Raw genomic sequence first — 17,364 nt, forward strand, 5'->3', positions numbered from 1 at the left:
ATTCTGGAAGCACAAAACACGGTTGAACTTTGCTGCAAGGGAGAAGGTCAGAACAAATTTTCAAATGCAGTTCTTGAGGGGGATCGATGCTTTTGACGTAAGTGTAGAGGACTGGGCCAACCATTCTCCTGCATCTTTTCTGCACTCTCGAAACCCATCACATTCTAGAGTATGGTGTCCAGACTGAGACTAATGTCAAACCAGTGTTTATAGAGGTTTCACAGAACTTCTTTGCTTTTGTACTCTCTGCCCCTATTTCTAAAGACCAAGATCCCTTGCGCTTTATTAACTGTTTTGCCAGCCTGCCGTGCCACATTCAGAAGCTACGGCACATCGAGCCTCAGGTCCTTCTGCATCTGCACACCCTTTAGAATTGTATCTTTTATTTGATATTGTCTCTACTCGTTCTTCCTACCAAAACAAATCACTTCATACCTCTCGGAATTAAATTTCATCGGCCTTGTGCCTGCCCATTCCACCAACCTGTTTATGTTCTTGAAGTCTTATCAATATCCTCCTCACAGTTACTTCCAAACCGCAAAACTACAGACAGATCTGACTCCACCCCTTTGTTACATCATAAGGCATCTCCCCAAATGTTGAAACTGTGCGCTGTACACTGAAATCGAGATCATTAATATATATTTCAAGAAAAGCTGTGGTCCCAATACTGAGCTCTGGCGAAGGCCAGCCCCATTTGATAGCTTCCTCCAATCAACGTTACCATATTTTAGAATTAATTTACGGGATGTGGGGGTCGCTGGCTAGGGCCAGTATTTTTTGCCCATCCCTAGATGCCCTTCAGAATGTGGGGGTGAGCTGCCTTCTTGAACCGCTGCAGTCCCTGCGCTGTAGGTACACCCACAGTGCTGTTAGGGAGGGAGTTTCAGGTTGTTACCCCAGCGACAGCGAACAAACGGCCGATATATTCCCAAGTCGGGGTATAAAAGGGATGGATTAAGTAGATGTGGAGCAGATGCGTCCTCTTGTGGGGCATTCCAGAACGAGAGGTCACAGTTTTCGGATAAGGGGTAACAAATTTAAAACCGAGATGAGGAAAAACTATTTCTCCCAAAGGGTTGTGAATCTGTGGAATTCGCTACCCCGGAGTGCAGTGCATGCTGGGACAGTGAGCACATTTGAGGAGTTAGACAGTTTTTTAATCGGTAAAATGGTTGAAGGGTTATGGAGAACAGGCAGGACGGTGGAGTCGAGGCCAGGGTGCGATCAGCCATGATCACATTGAACGGTGGAGCAAGCGCGAGAGGCTAAATTGCCGACTCCGAATTCGTAACTTTGAAGGAGGAACTATTCATCGGTGGTGAAGGGAGTGTATGTTTATGGAGGCACAAGTCAGGAGTGTGATGGAATACTCTCCTCTTGCCTGGATGAGCGCAGCTCCAACAACACTCAAGAAGCTCAACACCATCCAGGACAAAGCAGCCCCGCTTGATTGCTCCCCCTTCCACAAACATTCACTCCCTCCACCACCGACGCACAGTGGCAGCCGTGTGTACATCTACAAGATGCACTGCAGCAACTCACCAAGGCTCCTTCAACAGCACCTTCCAAACCCACGACCATCTAGAAGGACAAAGGCAGCAGATACCTGGGAACCCCACCACCTGGAGGTTCCCCTCCAAGTCACTCACCGCCCTGACTGGGAAATATATCGGCCGTTCACGCACTGTTAAAATTGCAATGACTCCATCCATAACCCTGGGTGTAATTGTGCTGCGTGAGCATTGGAGTGGATTGCTTTGCAAGTGTTCTCATATCATTATCAGCTTCAGAAAACTGATTTCATTCAGGGTCTCCTGGATATTCCAGTCTGAATAAAAGACACATTACAGTGATGTCTTTGATCCTGCACTCCATTAGACCACAAGACATAGGAGCAGAATTAGGCCATTCGGCCCATCGAGTCTGCTCCGCCATTCAATCATGGCTGACATTCTCTCATCCCCATTCTCCTGCCTTCTCCCCATAACCCCTGATCCCCTTATTAATCAAGAACCCCAGATTTGTGTTTGAGGTGCTGTTACCCACAGGGTGACTGACCAACAGCTGGAAGGAGGAATCAAACCGAATAGTTCCTTCTTCGAACTTAAGAATTAGGAGTCGGCAATTTAGCCTCTCGAGCCTGCTCCACCATTCGATACGATCACGGCCGATCGCATCCTAGCCTCAACTCCACCGTCCTGCCCATTACGAATTTAAAAAACGGTCTAACTCCTCAAATTTACTCACTGGCGCAGTATCCACCGGCACTGTGGGGTAGCGAATTCCACCGATTCACAACCCTTTGGGAGAAATACTTTCTCCTCAAATCTGTTTTAAATTTGTTGCCTCTTATCCTGAGACTATGACCTCTCGTTCTACAATGCCCCACGAGAGGATGCAGGAGCTCCAGGTAGACTTTATCCATACTTTTTAGCATTGTGTAAACCTACTTAGATCTCCCTCATTCTTCTGAACTCTGGAGAGTATCGGCTTAAACTGCTCAATCTCTCTTCCCAAGTCAAACCAAAGAAGACAATCCGGGTGTTCCCCAATCGGAAACCCTGGCTCAACCAAAAGGTCCACGCCCTGCTGACGTTCCGGACGGAGGCGTTCAGTCTGACGACCCTGACTATATAAGAAATCCAGGTACGATGTACGGAAAGCCATCAGGGTTGCAAAAAGACAAAACCGCATCAAACTAGAATCCCAGGCCAACGACACTAACCCACGCCGACTATGGCAGGGCCTACACAAGGTCACAGGCTATAAAACAAGGCCAGGCGGGATATCTGGGGCTGGAGGATCCCTACCCGATGATCTGAACAGGTTCAATGCCCGCTTTGAGCAGTCAGCCAATGTATCAGTGCCACCCGCCCCAACAGCCCTGGGCACACCCATACCCACTATTACAGCCTCAGAGGTAAGAGCTGCCTTCTTGAAAGTGAATCCGCGGAAAGCGACGTGCCCCGTGTCCCTGGGCGAACACTCAGAGCCTGCGCAGACCAGCTGGCGAGTGTATTCGCAGGTATCTTCACCACCTCACTCCTTCGCTCTGAGGTCCCCACCTCCTTCAAGAAGGCAACCATAATACCAATGCCAAAGAACAAGGTAGCCTGCCTCACCGACTACCGACCGGTGGCCCTGACGCCTGTCCACATGAAATGCTTCGAGCCGCTGGTCATCAGACAGTCTCGATCCACTGCAGTTTGCCGATCGCCACAACCGGTCCACAGCAGATGCTGTCTCCCTGGCCCTACAATCAAAACTTGAACACCTCGACAACAAGGACACCTACGTCAGACTGCTGTTCATAGACTACAGCTCCACCTTCAACACCATTATCCCAACAAGACTAATAACCAAACTCTGCAATCTTGGACTTGACCCCTCCCTGTGCAGCTGGATCCTTGACTTCCTCACCAACAGACCGCAATCTGTCAGGATAGGCAACAGCACCTCCTCCACATAGTCCTCAACACCGGGGCCCCGCAGGAATCATAATTAGAGAATTTACAGTGCAAATGGAGGCCATTTGGCCCATCAAGTCTGCACCGGCCCATGGAAAGAGGACCCTACCCAAGCCCACACCTCCGCCCTGTCCCAGTAACCCCACCTAACCTTTTTGGACACTAAGGGACAATTTAACATGGTCAATCCACCTAACCTGCACGTCTTTGGACTGTGGGAGGAAACCGGAGCACCCGGAGGAAACCCACGCAGCCACGGGGAGAACGTGCAGACTCCGCACACAGTGACCCAAGGCCGGAATCGAACCTGGGACCCAGGAGCTGTGAAGCCACAGCGCTACCCATTCTGCTACCATGCGGCCCAGGAAGACAGACAGCATTATCAGAGACCCCTCCCACCCAGGCATCGCCTTCTTCCAGACCCTTCCATCAGGCAGAAGGTACAGAAGTCTGAAGACCCGCACATCCAGACATAGGAACAGCTTATTCCCCACAGCTACAAGACTCCTCAACGGCTCCCCCTCAGACTGATCTGTTCCCCGTAAGAACAGACTCCCTCTCCCCACCGGACCCCCCTCTCCCCACCGGACCCCCCTCGGACTGATCTGTTCCCCATAAGACCGGACCCCCTCTCCCCACCGGACCCCCTCTCCTCACCAAACTGTCGGCCTCCATGCTGGTCACGCAGAGAGTGTCTGAATTTCTATGTTGTGACAAAGGGCCTAGCTGTGGTCGGGTGGAGCAGGGAGCAGTTCAAACGCTTCACCTGAATTCATACTTTCTGCAGCTGCCAGCTGATAGTTTCTACCCTCCACTGCACCCCCCCCGCCCCGCCCCACCCCGCCCACTCCCCCACCCACCACGTAGGCCCCGGATCAGAGTTCCGAGTTAAACAATGCTTTCAGTTAAATGCTAAACACTAGTATATGCAATATTAGATTTTGAGAAAGGGATGTAAAATTTCCCTCTTCTCACCTATCGTCCCCACTCTGTCGGTAACTAGGTCGGGTGGAGGGAGCGGAGACCCGGACATTCAGTCACTTCTTCAGGGCAACTTCATACAATCCCTACAATGCAGAAGGAGGCCATTCAGCCCATCGAGTCTGCATTGGCCCTCTGAAAGAGCACCCTACCCAGACCCACACACCCACCCTATCCTCAAAACTCAGTAATCCCACCGAACCTGCACATCTTTGGACACTAATGGGACAATTTATCATGGCCAATCCACCTAACCTGTACATCTTTGGACACTAAGGGACAATTTATCATGGCCAATCCACCTAACCTGCACATCTTTGGACACTAAGGGACAATTTAACATGGCCAATCCACCTAACCTGTACATCTTTGGACACTAAGGGACAATTTAACATGGCCAATCCACCTAACCTGCACATCTTTGGACACTAAGGGACAATTTAACACAACCAACCCACCTAACCTGCACATCTTTGGACACTAAGGGAAAATTTAACATGGCCAATCCACCTAACCTGCACATCTTTGGACACTAAGGGGCAATTTAACATGGCCAGTCCACCTAACCTGCACATCTTTGGACACTAAGGGACAATTTATCATGGCCAATCCACCTAACCTGCACATCTTTGGACACTAAGGGACAATTTATCATGGCCAATCCACCTAACCTGCACATCTTTGGACACTAAGGGACAATTTATCATGGCCAATCCACCTAACCTGCACATCTTTGGACACTAAGGGACAATTGAACATGGCCAATCCACCTAACCTGCACATCTTTGGACACTAAGGGACTATTGAACATGGCCAATCCACCTAACCTGCACATCTTTGGACACTAAGGGACAATTTATCATGGCCAATCCACCTAACCTGTACATCTTTGGAAACTAAGGGACAATTTATCATGGCCAATCCACCTAACCTGTACATCTTTGGACTCTAAGGGACAATTTAACACGGCCAATCCACCTAACCTGCACATCTCTGGACACTAAGGGACAATTTATCATGGCCAACCCACCTAACCTGTACATCTTTGGACACTAAGGGACAATTTATCACGGCCAATCCACCTAATCTGTACATCTTTGGACACTAAGGGACAATTTAACATGGCCAATCCACCTAACCTGCACATCTTTGGACACTAAGGGACAATTTAACATGGCCAATCCACCTAACCTGTACATCTTTGGACACTAAGGGACAATTTAACATGGCCAATCCACCTAACCTGTACATCTTTGGACACTAAGGGTCAATTTAACACGGCCAATCCACCTAATCTGCACATCTCTGGACACTCAGGGACAATTTATCATGGCCAATCCACCTAACCTGTACATCTTTGGACACTAAGGGTCAATTTAACACGGCCAATCCACCTAACCTGCACATCTTTGGACACTAAGGGACAATTTAATACGGCCAATCCACCTAACCTGCACATCTTTGGACACTAAGGGACAATTTAATACGGCCAATCCACCTAACCTACACATCTTTGGACACTAAGGAACAATTTAACATGGCCAATCCACCTAACCTGCACATCTCTGGACACTAAGGGACAATTTAATGTGGCCAATCCACCTAACCTGTAGCTGCCGGAGGAAACCCACGCAGACACGGGGAGAACGTGCAGACAGTGACCCAAGGCTGGAATTAAATCCGGTCCCTGGTGCTGTGAGGCAGCAGTGCTAACCACTGTGCTACCGTGCCACCCTTGCTGTGTTCTATTGTGAATATTTGGCACACACTGGGTGAGATGGTCTTCCTCCTCTGCAGGGTGTTCTCCAGTGGCCGGTGATGGGATCCTTTGGCCCTGCTGTTGGGTTTCCCGGGGGACCCTGGCATGAGTTGGTGATGTTGGAAGAAAGACTTGCTCAAAACTCGTTAATTGTGAACTTTAATTAATTCTTTGCAAGCTACTTATCTTTAACCCTGTCTTCCCTTTCCAGAATGACAGACCACGAGATTGTGAATGATTCTGGTTCCCCACAGCATGGTGGTGAAGCTGGTTCTCCGGTGAGATTCCACATGGTGTTCTGCCCAGTAGCTGATGTCGGGACTTCAGACAGAAATCAGATTGTTGGATTGGCACGTGATTGATCTCACAAGGGTGGAATGGATAGACTCGTGTGGAATACTTAATGAGTCTGCCGGGGTCAATGAAACAGGAGCCTATTGCAGTGAGCTGTGTGCCGTATGCCGCTGGCAAGGCACCGTGACTGGTCGGCCGGGTTTCCCGTGGATTCCGCCTCTGAACATAGAACATACAGTGCAGAAGGAGGCCATTCGGCCCATCGAGTCTGCACCGACCCACTTTAGCCCTCACTTCCACCCTATACCCAATAACCCAAAAACCCCACCTAACCTTTTTGGACACTAAGGGACAATTTATCATGGCCAATCCACCTGCACATTATTGGACTGTGGGAGGAAACCGGAGCACCCGGAGGAAACCCACGCAGACACGGGGAGAACGTGCAGACTCCGCACAGACAGTGACCCAGCGGGGAATCAAACCTGGGACCCTGGCGCTGTGAAGCCACAGTGCTGTCCACTTGTGCTACCCACTTTGGCGTGATCTTCGGGCCAGGCCACGCCAGAAACGCAGCTCGCCGCAGCGCAGCATGGCTGATGAAAGGCAGGAGACCCTGGGATCTACCCGTCTCGCCACGTTGCGATGGGAATCCCGCCCACAATGGGCAGGTTAATCTTTTAGCAAATCTGCATATTCGAGCAAGGCAGCTAGTCTGATTCTGATGTGGTGATTCCCGAGGTACCTGAAGCTTTGAGATTCATCCCCTTCGCCTCGGAGACCTCGCGAGCGCCGTTTAGCACTAGTCCCCACAGTGCGTTGGGGCTGGGGAGGGCGGCGGGGGTTGGGATTAGTTCCAGCGAGCAGAGCTCCCCACTGTACAAAATGGCGCTATATGCGGCCTTGGCTGCATGTTCCCCGTTCAGGACCTTTGAATAGTCATGCGTTTCTCGGCACTGGGAGACACGCGGCTAAACGCGCTCGCTCGAGACACGCGGCTAAACGCACTCGCTCGACTACTTTGTTCCCTTTTGGGAGAACCGCATCCCCAGGGCGGGATTCTCCGGTTCCCCAGTCGCGTGTTTCTCGGCTGCGCGCCATTCGCTGGCGACGGGATTCTATCTAATCCATCCCATAATCTACAAACGTTTCACAAGCCCATACCGCAGTTAATGCTCCATTCTCTGTCACTGCACATCTGTTAGCCGAGTGAGTGAACAGGCTGATGTACCACCTCTGTCTGGTTTTGAAACAGTAAAGTATCAATCCTATATCTGTGTGTCCCAGTGAGTAAAACTATCAGGCGATACCAGCTTTTTCTTAAAGATTTGCGTTGTGTTTCCTCCCAGCGCGACGCACTGTTCTATAATAACAAGCAGTGCTGTTCTTCGTTGACACCAGTCAGGCTGGACAAGAACTTCCCAACTTGGTTCACCATTGCCACAGATCTCTGAAACTCAGTCAGGCTCTGAGGACCTAGAAACTGATCTCGGCTCCCGTTGATCAATTCTGGCACAATATATCTGCAGAACGGGACAACAGCCTAGCTGTGAAAATGTGTGTTTGCCATTCAGTGTGCGTCTTGCTTCCCCTTGGTGTTACAGTATGTTATATTACTAAATTGTAATATAAACATTACTCTTTTGTCTTGCTGTGTCTTGAGTTCTGATGAGGTATAGTCAAAGTCTTCCAGATAATGGCAAAATGTTTATTGAGTAATATATATATAGTTCTTTGAGTAAAGGACTAGTGAGGTCTTTCATGTCAATACTAAACTCGTCAAACCAAGTCATTAAGTTTATATTAAATTAACAATTATAATTATTATACACCGCCCTCTGATCTGATCATGTCTTCACTCTAGCTGCTCTCTACCCACACTAACATACATGAAGAAAGAGCGGGAAACTCCTTTTTATAGGTCCTGTTAGGGTTGCCGTCTAGTGATCATTTGTCTGTACTTACTTTACATTAACTGAACGTGTATTAACACACACCGAGATCACTACATCCCCCTTTTTTTGTGTTACACTTTTCTATTTACGTGAAAAAAAAAAGAAAATTGTACATGAGAAATGCAGTATTTTGATATGCATTGTACAGCAAATTATGAATCACTTAAAAGTTCATAAATTCATACGAATTGGCTGTCTTCTACATTTTGTAGATCTTCTCAAGTTTGATCGGAGAGGAGGAAACTTTAATGTTCTGTTGTTCTGGTTGAACAGATTGTTGTTGTTGAACATGTCTGGTTACAGACTAGTTTAAGTTTAGATCTGGAAAAATTGGTTTGTCAACTTGAACTTTGAAAAGATCACGTTGATTTCTTCTAATCAGTCCACTGTCTGAAGCTTTGATCATATAGGATCTAGTTGAGATTTATTGAAGAACCATAGCAGTGTCAGACCAACCTCCATCGGGAAGTCTGACAGGTGATTAAGAAGGCAAATGGAATTTTGTCCTTCATTGCTCGAGGGATGGAGTTTAAGACTAGGGAGATTATGCTGCAATTGTATAAGGTGTTAGTGAGGCCACATCTGGAGTATTGTGTTCAGTTTTGGTCTCCTTACTTGAGAAAGGACGTACTGGCACTGGAGAGTGTGCAAGGAGGTTCACTAGATTAATCCCAGAGCTGAAGGGGTTGGATTACGAGGAGAGGTTGAGCAGACTGGGACTGTACTCGTTGGAACTGAGAAGGATGAGGGGGGATCTTATAGAAACATATAAAATTATGAAGGGAATAGATAGGATAGATGCGGGCAGGTTGTTTCCACTGGCGGGTGAAAGCAGAACTAGGGGGCATAGCCTCAAAATAAGGGGAAGTAGATTTAGGACTAAGTTTAGGAGGAACTTCTTCACCCAAAGGGTTGTGAATCTATGGAATTCCTTGCCCAGTGAAGCAGTAGAGGCTCCTTCATTAAATGTTTTTAAGATAAAGATAGATAATTTTTTGAAGAATAAAGGGATTAAGGGTTCTGGTGTTCGGGCCGGAAAGTGGAGCTGAGTCCACAAAAGATCAGCCGTGATCTCATTGAATGGCGGAGCAGGCTCGAGGGGCCAGATGGCCTACTCCTGCTCCTAGTTCTTATGTTCTTACGGTTTAGTGTTTTTGCATGTAATTTTTTTGTTTCTCACGCTGATGATGAATTTTCTTCAAAACATCTCATTGATCAGAATCATCAACATGAATTTGAGATTATGTGGCTCTAATGTTGCGATTAGACAACATTTGTGCCAGTGCTAAGCCTGAGTTTAATGGAGAGGCTCGGGAGGATAATAAAGCTAAGTAGAAATCCGATTGAGAATCTCCAGCCTTCCTCAATAATTGTTTTACAATATGTACACCTTTTTTCCACCTTTCCATTTGATTGTGGAAAATGAGGACTTGATGTATCATGACTGAAATTGTATGTTGCTGAAAATGACGTCCACTCCCAGCTTGCAAAGCACGGGCCATTAGCAGACATAACGGTTTCCGGTATGTCACGTCTCGCAAAGATTTCTTTCCAGGCTTTGATCACAGCTGTCGAGGTGAGATCAGGTAGTCTCATTCTTTCCGGGAAATTAGAATAGTCGTCAATCACAAGAATGTAGTCTTTTACAAGTGCATGAAATAAGTCGACACCTCCTTTCACCCACGTAGTAATGTCATGTTGTTCTAACGTTTCTTTGCATTGAGATGGTTTCTGACATGTTGAACATAACATAATCGTTTAAGCAATGTCCTTGTTAATACCCAGCCAGTACACAACTTGCCTAGCTCGTCGTTGGCACTTCTCGATGCCGAGATGTCCTTCATGAGGTTTGCTTTGCATTTCTGACCTGGGACTTTCTGGAATGACAGTTCTGTCATTTCGGAGTAGTTGCCATCTAATATTGTCAGTTCAGGTTGTAGGTATTGTGGACAATGTCCTTTCGGCCATCCTTAGTGTCGATGATATATCACTCCACATAAGGTTTCATCCTTCTGTGTTTCTTCACGGATCTGCTTCAGTTTGTGATCTGACGCAGGAAGTGTTTCCTCTGTATGGTTGTAAATGAGCTTCTATATCATTAATTGATTCCATTGGTCGAATTTCTGTGTTGATATATCTCGAAAATATGCCTGCGATGCCTAACTCTTTACCAGGAGTATAGATTAGAGTGAAATCATATCTCCTTAATTTCATCATCATCCTCTGTAATCTTGGGGCATATCATTGAGATTTTTGTCAATGATATTTACGAGAGGTCGACGGTCAGCTTCAACTGTGAATTTAGGTAGACCAAACATAATCATGAAATTTTGAAATACCAGTTATGAGTCCTGAGCATTCTTTCTCGATTTGCGCATATATGCACTCTGTTGTCATGACTCTTGATGCATACGCAATGGGACCCCAGTTGCTGTGGTCGGCTTGCTGGAGTAAGACTGCACCTATGCCTCCTTGACTTGCATTAGTCGAGATTTTTGTGGGCTTCGTTGGGTCGAAAAGGTTCGAGCTTGGAGCCTGTGTCAGTTGTTGTTTGAGGCCCAGCCATTCTGCATTGTGACGTGGAGTCCACTGAGATTCAGCGTTTTTCTTTATTAGTTGACGTAGCGCAATAGTTCTGGAAGATAGATTGGATTTGAACTTCCCTAGGAAATTGACAAAACCAAGAAACCTTACTACAGCTTTCTTGTCTTTCGGTTGCTGCATCTTCTTAATGGTTTCAATCTTCTCTTCATCTGGTTTGATACCATTGGCTGTGATGTTATCCCCAAGAAATCTTAATGATGAGGCTGCACTTTGATTGGTTTAACTTTAAACCAAACTGATCTATGTGTTTCTTTCCTGAGCCTTGCAATGTGCTCGCCTTCAGTGGTCGACCATATAATGATGTCGTCAACATAGACTCGAACACCATCAATGTTCTCGGTCATCTGCTCCATAATTCGATGAAAAATCTCTGAGGCAGAGATGATCCCGAAGGGCATCCTATTGACGCAAAATCTTCAAAAAGGCGTGTTGAATGTACAGAGGAGCTTGCTTGAGTCGGCAATTTACAGTTGCCAGAAACCTTGGAGGCATCCAACTTCGTGAGATTTGACATTTCAGAAGTGATTTCCTCACTTTTGGGTTTCAGTTAATGTTCTCGACGTATATTCTTGTTAAGATGCTTGGGATCCATACAAATTCTGATATCGCCCCACGTTTTTTCACACAGACCAGGGAACTAACCCAATCTGTCGGCTGTGTTACCTTGGAAATGATTCCTTGAGATTGCAATCGCATTAGTCCTTCTTTCAATCTTTCTCTTCGAGGTGTTGGGTGGATGAATTATAGGCTTTGCATCCTTTACAACAGAATTTTATATTGATATGGCAATGTGCCCATAGCGCGAAAAACATCAGGGTATTCCCTGAGTAACTGTTGAATGTCACTTTCGTGTTCAGGAAGATTCTTTGAATCAACTGCAATTCCTTGCATGCCTGAGCACCTAATGACGAAGATCTGTGGTCATCCACTATCTCAAATCATAACGTTCTCTGAATGTCTCTGTTGCGAGCTGTGAAATGACACAAACCATGTGACACAATCTGATTGCCATTATAATCTTCAAGTGTGCATGCCACAGGTAAAATCTTTTAATCCCCTTGGATAGATGATAAATCCTGACAGGTGAGCAAATTGGCAGAAACGCCAGTGTCCAGCTTAAAAACTATCGGGCTGTTGTTAATATGCACGGTCGTTGTCCATTCATTATCCTTACTAATGAGGTTTACTTTCTGAGGAACCTTCTTTGTTGCATGGAGATCTTTGATTGTTGATGCTTCAATAACTCCAACAAAAAATGTGTTTTCCAAAGAAAGACTTTCACCTTCGTCGAAAAACTCTGTCGTGAATCTATTCTTTCATCTTTTTCAATTGATTTTACATTATAAAACTTTTCCTGTGGGGTTGGGAGAAAATTTGCTGATAATTTTCACTGCGAAGCAAGGTGGTTTAATCTTGAAGACTTTAGACAGAGTTTTCCCTGAGCGGGACAATTTCCCTCTCCGTGTACCACATCTGTAGCACGTCGTGACGTCATCTCTCTGAATCGTGAGTGACGTTCGTGCATGCGCAGACGTCTTATGTTGAGTCTCGGATTTCGGTACGAACTGCGCATGTCCCGGGTTGGAATGTGCATGCGCAAGATAGGTGCCGTCTCGAACGTGCTTCTTTGCTGCCTGCGACATCATTTTAACTTTCTCAGCCTCGTGGTAGACTTTTGCGCCTCTTCCTTGTGGATAAAATTCTAAGTATTGATTTTTACTCTGCTCATTTCAAGTGAAATCATTTTGCAGTAATAGAGCTTCTCTGAGACTTTCGTCCGTTGTCCCATAAACGATCTGATCTCTGATCAGAGAGTCCGTGCAAATCAGCAAAATTACAAGTTTGGCCTAGAAGTTTAAGATCAGTGATGAAGCTAGTGATGGATTCTCCATTCTTTTGTAAATGCTTGTGAAATCTGAAATCGCTCCAGAATTTGCATTTTGCAATGATCATCAAATTTTGCGGCAATCACCCCAAATTTACTTTTATCGTCGCCTTCTGCAAAAATGAACGAATTATAAATTTCAATAGCTTGCGGACCTGCCAGGGGCAGAAGCAAAGCTATGCGTTTAGCTTCAGAGGCTGTATTTAAATCGTGAGCTTCTAAATAGAGCTGGAATTGTTGTTTAAATAACTTCCAATTAAGATTTAAGTTGCCGGTAGTTTTCAGATGCCTGGGAGCCTGCACTTGGTCCCCAATTTGCTGTCGAGGATCTGTTTGCTGCAATGACTTCCACAGTCAAACAGTTAGTATCGGAACTTTATCTTTTATTTTCTAATTTTCTTACTAATCTTTCTTAAAGCTTGCTTTGACCTGGTACCATGTTATATTACTAAATTGTAATATAAATATTACTCTTTTGTCTTGCTGAGTTGTCTTGAGTTCTGATGAGAAATAGTCGAAGTCTTCCAGATGATGGCAAAATGTTTATTGCGTAATATATAATAAACTAGTGAGTTCTTTCACTTCAATACTAAACTAGTAAAACAAGTAAGTAAGTATTAAATTAACAATTATAATTATAATACACTGCACTCTGATCTGATCATGTCTTCGCTCTAACTGCCCTCCACCCACACTAACACACACACATGAAGAAAGAGCAGGAAACTCCTTTTTATAGGTCCTGTTAATGTTGCCATCTAGTGATCATTTGTCTGCACTTACTTTATGTTAACTGAACATGTATTAACACATACAGAGATCACAACACAGTACAGGTCGCACTCCAGCCTCATATTCTGAATGGATCCATGGATCGAGGCATTATCCATGTGACACACAAATCTATCTAGTCCTTCTCGGCTATTTCACATTGTCGAATCGGGAAGATTTCTCGCACTGATGTGATGCGAAAGGGTAATTTATTGAAGCAGAACCTCCCAAATAGAGTAATGAAGGTTTTAAAAAAAATATTACAAATAATCTTTCTAAGTTTCACAAGTGGGCTTACATTAACACTGCAATGAGGTTACTGTGAAAAACCCCTAGTCGCCACATTCCGGCGCCTGTTCGGGTACACGGAGGGAGAATTCAGAATGTCCAATCCACCTAACAGCACGTCTTTCGGGACTTGTGGGAGGAAATTTATTCACATCACTGGCTTGGCATTTATTGTGCCTTCCTCAAACTGTACCACTTCCTGCAAAACACCACGAAGGTTATGACGACCAACATTGTGCAAAAACAACCCATTGTTACTTCCAACAGAATCTGGATCTGACAGATGGTTAGGCGACAAATGTCTATCTCCAAGTCATACTTGAGAAAAGTGCTGGCGGCTGTTTTGACTATTCCCGTGAGGCTGTTCCCCAAGGGTTTCTGCGGAATGTTGAGAGCAGACTCCCTCCTGCGGAGGTGGGGAGGGTGAAACGTTAACAGTGGCATTGGGGAATCGGAAGAAATGGTTGGCTACTGAAAACATCAGATATCACAGAAATATATACATCATGCTCTGACATGGGAAGGAGAGAACCTCCTGGTACCCCCGTTAATTGTGATGTCCATGCCCAACTCCTCAAGTATTACAATCCCAGACCAGATCCCAACAAAGGCTAGGATACTGGATCGAGACCGCAATGTTTTAGACTATTTTGTAAGACAGTGCGGAAAGAATGATTTGCTCCAGGGTGATTGCACAACGAGATAGAGATTTGGTATTTTTAAAACAAAAACTTTATTCTGAATACAATATTAAACTCTGTAACTTCACCCCAGAAAAGAACAGCTTGCAATGTACACCTTAAACACTCCTACTCAATTCAAGAAAATAAATATACAGCTCTCAAGCCAGCTTAAAATCAGCATAGCGTCGAGTCATACTTGCTTTACAGAATTGGCTCCAGTTAGAATCCTTTCAGACTCTGGCTGAATATCTTCAAAAGCTCGTTCACCATTCGTGCTTCAGCTTCTTCTTGTCCTCAGACAACACTGCTCTGCTTTAAATATTATTACTATTTTTAGAACCATCCTACTGGGATGGAAAACTGCCTTTACTTGTAGACTGCGGTTGCCAGATCAGACCTGAACTCTTCTCCCAAAAGCTCTCTCTCTCTTGGAAAGCACATGAACTCCCTAGAGACGTTCCCCAGTCTATTAGTCCAGACTGAAAAACACACTACTTGGTCAATCTCACTTTCTGGATGCTAAAAGCCCCAGCAAAACAGAATTATTTTTTAAAAAAACATGACCATTGCAGTTAAACACACTTTAACCCCAGACTTTTAAGCCTTAAGTTGCCCAATACTGAGAATCCGATATTCCTAAAAACCTCCATTCGTCACACAAGTGAGCCCTTGGGTGTGGTCACTTACTCCCTGCTATTAGCTGCCAGCCAAAACCTGCATTGAGACCTTGTGAAGAGGATGTGAGAGTGGGAAGAAGGCAGCAGTGTGAGGAAGAGTAATTGTGTACTGCGCGGGTCATTGGCATCGAGGTCTACCACACAGAAAAGGCCCTTCGGCCCATCACGTCTGCACCAGTCAAAAACAACCACCTAACTATTCTAATCCCATTTCCCAGCACTGGGCCCAGAGCCGAGTCAGCCCTGGGATCGCCAGCGCACATCTAAATACTTCTGAAATGTTCTGAGGGTCTCTGCCTCCACCTCCCTTTCAGGCAGCGAGTTCCAGACTCCCACCCCCCTCTGGGTGAAAAGGTTTTCCTCACATCCCCTCTAACCCTCCTGCCCCTCACCTTAAATCTCTGTCCCTGGTCATTGACCCCTCCACCAAGGGGAAAAGTTCCTGTCTACTCTATCTGTGCCCCTCAATTTTATACATCTCAATCCTGTCCCCCCTCAGTCTCCTCTGCTCCAAGGAAAACAACTCCACTCTATCCAATCTCTCTTCATAACTAAAACTCTCCAGCCCAGGCAACATCCTGGTAAATCTCCTCTGCAGCCTTTCCAGTGGCTGTCACATCCCTCCTATAATGTGGATTCCAGAACTGCACACAATACTCTCGCTGTGGCCTAACCAACGTGTTATACAGTTCCAGCATAACCTCGCTGCTCTTAAACTCTGTGCCTCGGCTAATAAAGGGCAAGAACACCATATGCCTTCTTAACCACTGCATCCACCTGCCCTGCGACCCTGGAGAAGAGGCGGCCTGCACTCCAGTGATTTAGGAAGACTGTTGGCAGCTGGAGGTGATCAGGATTGTGTGCGCCGTGGCATCAGACAACTCACCGCTAAGCATGATTGGCATCTGGCTGCTGTTGAGTAAAGAGTCAAGAGATGTGCTCCTTTTCCCAAACACCTTTATTTTCCTTACAGCACTCTCTGCACCAAACTCTATCATCACATCACATGCCTCAAAGGCCACCATTTAAGTCCCAACTATTGGATCAATGAGACATCTAATTGGAATGTTCCTTAACCCATTCCTTAACAGTCTCCCCTTCCTTGGAGAAAAAAATAATTTGCTGAGAACAAAATTACAAGAAGCTCAAAAACACACGCACTTTCGCCCCCCTTTTTCTTTTTCATTTTTTGGAAATTCATTAACAATATCCAAAAGTTTCTGTGAAATCGCCCCTCTTTTCGTTAAACAGTCCGACAATTGATAGCTCCTGTTGACCCATTTAATTTTTGTTATTTCCCCTCTGTCCAACATCTGTTTCAAACTTGCGATGTCTATCCGTAACCTTTTCTCATTGACACCTTTTGTAGAGTGCACATTTTCCCACAGGGATTTATTGTCAATGTGACAGCCAATGGGTATGTTACCCAAATCCCATAATCCCAAAATGTCTGTCAATATCTGAGATATATAAAGGGCCATATCCACCGCCTCTACAAGGCTTGACGTCTCAGCAGCCAAAGTGCTTTTTACCACTCTCCTTATTTTCTTTGTTTCCCACACAAGAGGGCAACATTTACCATTGTTCCCCAAAAGGAAAATTATAAAACCTCCTGCACTTGAAACACCATCACATAAATTTGCGTAGGACGCATCACTATAAACTATGAGTTTCAAGTGCCTAAGATCACCTAAAACCGGGAACCTCAAAACACACTCCTGCATTTTTAGTCTGACCAACGCTTTATTTGCCCTCATTATGTCTTCCACTTCAGGATCATTCATTTTTGTACTCAACTCTAAGACATCAAAACTCACGTCCGGTCTAGTCTGTCTATCTCAGCAATTCAGTTGCCCAATTAAACTTCGCAGTTGCTCTTTTTCTATCTTTGAAACCATTGCGTCTTTTTGTGAAACTTGGCCACGACTAATTGCAATTGGGCTGATGCTTTCCAAATAAGATTGTTGATGTAAAGTTGCCCCTAACTTAGTCTGTCC

General features: G+C 45.5%; 1 protein-coding gene across 1 annotated transcript in view; it reads left to right on the forward strand.

Moving 5' to 3' along the window:
• The window catches only part of stac3 (SH3 and cysteine rich domain 3), a 185,983-nt gene that overhangs the window by 75,158 nt on the left and 93,461 nt on the right, over positions 1–17,364 (forward strand). The window contains exon 2 of the mRNA XM_072494035.1: positions 6,422–6,488. Within this exon, the coding sequence (XP_072350136.1) occupies positions 6,423–6,488 (66 nt within the window). The 5' untranslated portion in view covers position 6,422. The remainder of the gene's footprint in view (positions 1–6,421; positions 6,489–17,364) is intronic.

The sequence above is a fragment of the Scyliorhinus torazame genome, chromosome X (genome assembly GCF_047496885.1).
Source record: "Scyliorhinus torazame isolate Kashiwa2021f chromosome X, sScyTor2.1, whole genome shotgun sequence".
NCBI classification, from domain to species: Eukaryota; Metazoa; Chordata; class Chondrichthyes; order Carcharhiniformes; family Scyliorhinidae; genus Scyliorhinus; species Scyliorhinus torazame.